Source organism: Aplysia californica, unplaced genomic scaffold (genome assembly GCF_000002075.1).
Source record: "Aplysia californica isolate F4 #8 unplaced genomic scaffold, AplCal3.0 scaffold00411, whole genome shotgun sequence".
NCBI classification, from domain to species: domain Eukaryota; kingdom Metazoa; phylum Mollusca; class Gastropoda; order Aplysiida; family Aplysiidae; genus Aplysia; species Aplysia californica.
Window position 1 is genome coordinate 73,108 of NW_004797681.1, and position 1,208 is coordinate 74,315.

The window sequence follows — 1,208 nt, forward strand, 5'->3', positions numbered from 1 at the left end:
GGAGGAGGGGAGGAGAAGGGGGGGGTGAAGGAGGGAGGAGGAGGGGGGGAGGAGGAGGAAAAAGATGCTGTGTTTACCTCTCAACGCCGTAAAAGTTAGAATAGGTGGACATTTTGCCGAAGATGAGTGTCTGCAAGCTAGTTAGACCACAGTTTGACAGTCGCAGAAACAAGACATGCTCCAGCTTGCCGTCCACCTTACTGAAAAAATCACTCGTCAGGAGCTGGTGGGAGAGGTCCACGTACTTGGTGCGTTGATCGAAAAGGTTGCTCGGGTTTTGGAGTGCAAGCTGAGGATGGGAGGGTGGGGGTGGAGAAGGAGAAAAGGAGTAGAAGGGGGAGGGATGGTGAGAAGAATGGGCGTGGGGGATAGAGGGGGAGAAAAGGAGTAGAGGGGGAATGGATGGTGAGAGGATGGGTGGGGTGGAAGAGGAGAAAAGGCGTAGAGAAAGAAGGGATAGTGAGAAGAGTGTGGGGGAGGGATGGAGGGGGATGAAGGGAGTAGAGGGGCGAAGGGATGGTGAGAGGAATGTGTGTGTTGTTGTTTTATTTAGGGGGTAAAATGAGGTGAGGAGAGTGGGAAAGGGGGTAAGGGGAGAGGGGAGGAATAGGGTGAATTATACAAAGCTACGCAAAGTTCACGCAAAGTTCTGCACATTTATTGTAGCATCCTATCATATCCGCATTTTCCGTAAGGTGCACACATTCTTATCATCCCTATTAATAAAACAACATAAGGGCGAAACATCTCGGAGATGCCGTGTGCAGACTGTGCACGTTAAAGATTTCGTGGTTGTGCAAAGTCGATAAGAGTAGACTTCGGCCGCCAACAAGGCGAAACTCAAAATTAATTCCTCCTAACTTAAATTTAAAACGTTTTAGTGTGTCCCGCGCGCTCTATGACCTTACACAGTTGCGAGCGCCGTAAACCACGTATTTAAACAAATCAAACAACAAGACTGTCCCTTCTAAGCTGGTTATACCTGTGTGTTTCCCTGGGCAACAACAACAGCCCCGCCCATACACACCAGACCCGGGGCACACCAGACGAAACAGTCCCACTCGTCGTCACCGAGTGGACACTGCCTCACACCGTCACAGACCAGGCTCGGGTGCAGGAACACAGGTGACCCACCAGTGGACATACAGGCCAGGTTAGACCGTGCTGGGGATCCACAACAATAATAATAGTAGGCCTAATAATAATAA

General features: G+C 50.3%; 1 protein-coding gene across 1 annotated transcript in view; it reads right to left on the bottom strand.

Annotated features, from left to right (window-relative positions):
* Positions 1–1,208, bottom strand: part of LOC101860430 (G-protein coupled receptor GRL101) — a gene marked incomplete in the record, with an annotated part of 26,546 nt that overhangs the window by 13,890 nt on the left and 11,448 nt on the right. Inside the window, 2 exon segments of the mRNA XM_013085830.2 lie at positions 78–289; positions 983–1,164. Coding sequence (XP_012941284.2) covers positions 78–289; positions 983–1,164 — 394 coding nt within the window.